The 2437-nt window shown below is 42.0% G+C and overlaps 1 protein-coding gene across 1 annotated transcript; it reads left to right on the forward strand.

Moving 5' to 3' along the window:
- Positions 1-1591: 1591 nt before the first annotated feature.
- Positions 1592-2227, forward strand: LOC122304797. Its single transcript, XM_043117062.1, has one exon. The coding sequence runs from the start codon at positions 1592-1594 to the stop codon at positions 2225-2227; it is 636 nt and encodes a 211-aa protein (XP_042972996.1).
- The last annotated feature ends 210 nt before the right edge of the window (positions 2228-2437 follow it).

The following is a 2437-nucleotide window of genomic DNA, read 5'->3' on the forward strand; positions in this document are numbered from 1 at the left end:
ATTTGGCCTACAAGAGGCTTAAGGCAAGGGAACCCTCTTTCCCCTTACCTTTTCCTTCTATGTGCAGAAGGATTGAGTACCCTTTTGAAGGAAGCTGAAGCAAGAGGTCACATTAAAGGAGTAGCTGTCACCAGGGGGCAAAAGAATCAATCACCTTTTGTTTGCTGATGAATGTGTGATGTTCTGTAGGTCTAAGATAGAGGAATGGACAGTCTTAGTCCACTTGCTAAAAGTCTATGAGGAAGCATCTGGACAGACCTTGAACAGACAGAAAACTTCCATTCTTTTCAACTCAAACACTAGTACTGAGGCAAAAGAATACATTGTCCAACATGCTGAAGGTGTAGTGTGTGATAATTACAACAAGTATCTAGGATTGCCCATCACAGTAGGAAAATCCAAGTATAACACATTCAGAGGCCTAAAAGAAAAGATATGGAAAAGGATTAATAGCTGGAAGAACTCCTTTCTGTCTTCTGCAGGGAAGGAAGTCATGATCAAAAGTGTCTTGCAAGCCATACCAACATACACAATGAGTGTATTCAAGATACCAAGTATGCTTCTCAAAGAAATTGAATCTATGATTGCCAAATTCTGGTGGAAACACAGAAAGAAAGGTAAGGGCATTCATTGGAAAAGTTGGAACAAACTTGGAGCAGTAAAGGGTAAGGGGGGACTAGGATTTCGAGACCTTAACTGTTTCAATAGAGCTCTCTTAGCCAAGCAAAGGTGGAGAATTTTACAAGAACCTGCTTCACTGGTGGCTCAAGTATTCAAAGAAAAATATTTCAAGTCAGGCAACCTGATGGAGGCACAAGTAGGCTACTGTCCATCTCAAATCTGGAGGAGCCTAATGTCAGTGATGGATCTGGTAAAGACTGGGCTAGTGTGGAGAGTTGGCAACGGAAGGAGCATTAAAGTGTGGAAAGACAAATTGGTGCCTATACCTTCTACATTTCGGATTCAATCACCTAACAAGATATTGGACAGTAATGCAACTGTTAGTGAGCTTATTGATGATGAAAGCAAAACCTGGAAACAAGGACTGGTGCAAGCAATATTCAGTCAAGAGGAAGCCAAGAGTATCTGTAGTATCCCTATTAGTGTAAAAGGGATGGGTGACAAAGTAATTTGGGGACTGTCAGAGAAAGGGGTATTTTCAGTAAAGAGTGCTTATTATGCAGATTTGGAGACCAAGAATCAAAAGACAGGAGAAACATCCAGTGGAGATCAAAATGAAAGGCTGTGGAGGAGGGTGTGGAGATTAATAAACTCAGGTAAGGTAAAACAGTTCCTGTGGAAAACTCTCAATGGAATATTACCCACAAGGAGCATTCTTTTCAAGAGAAGGATTATTGATAACTCAACATGTCCTGTGTGCAACAGAGAAGAAGAAACAGACATACATGTGCTTTGGGATTGTCCTGCTTCAGTAGATGTATGGGGTGAGGATTGCAGTCCAGTCAGAAAGTAGGGAAGAAACTATGCTGATTTCACGACACTGTGGTCAGATTTACAGTCTAAGTTAGAGGAAGGAAAGCTCCACATAGTAGCTGAGGTGTTGTACAGCTTGTGGAGGAGAAGAAATGACATGGTTTTTGAAGGAAAATTCAAGGGGCCTTGTGTTCTGATCCAGCAGGCAATGCAAGAAGTAGAGGCAGTCTTATTGGCTCAAGAAAAGCAAAGAGAGAATCAAACAAGTCCTACAAAGATGATAAGAACAGTGTGGAAACCCCCAAGTCCTGGCTATCTGAAGGTAAATGTGAATGCAGCCGTGGATTCCAAGAGAGGAAAGGTGGGAATTGGTGTTGTAGTGAGGGACTTCAGAGGAGAGGTCCATGTGGTAGTTGCTGTCCCCAGACAGGTAACTAAGAGTGCTAGTGCAGCTGAGAGTCTGGCCATGCTTCATGCAACTCTTCTGTGCAGTGAACTAGGAATCAAACAGGTGCCGTTGGAAGGTGATGCAAAAGTGGTAGTGGAAGCAATCAATTCCAGTTCATACAACTCCTCATGGGATGGACAGGTGATAGAGGACATCAAAGCTGTGGTGCACGCCCAGCTAGGGTGGTCTGTGACTTTTGTGGGAAGAGATGGCAACAGAGCAGCACATGCAACTGCGAAGTTAGCTCTCTCCTTAAGTACCGAGTGTGTGTGGATGGAGGAGGTACCAACTGAGGTCCTCCCAGCTGTTGTATTGGACTTGCCTAGCTTTGTAATGTCAGTTTAATGAATGTAAATTCCAATTCAAAAAAAAAAGAAACATAGAGAAAAGAAATATAATTTCATATATATAGGACTAGTACAAGTAGCAGTCAAACCAATAACAAGAAGAGGATTAAATGCTTCCAGTCTTATCATGGATAAGGGATGCTAGGTCCATGAACTATAATACAAATATACTAGGAATAACAGAATCAAATGATCTTCACAATGAACC

The sequence above is a fragment of the Carya illinoinensis genome, chromosome 3 (assembly GCF_018687715.1).
Source record: "Carya illinoinensis cultivar Pawnee chromosome 3, C.illinoinensisPawnee_v1, whole genome shotgun sequence".
Lineage (NCBI taxonomy): Eukaryota > Viridiplantae > Streptophyta > Magnoliopsida > Fagales > Juglandaceae > Carya > Carya illinoinensis.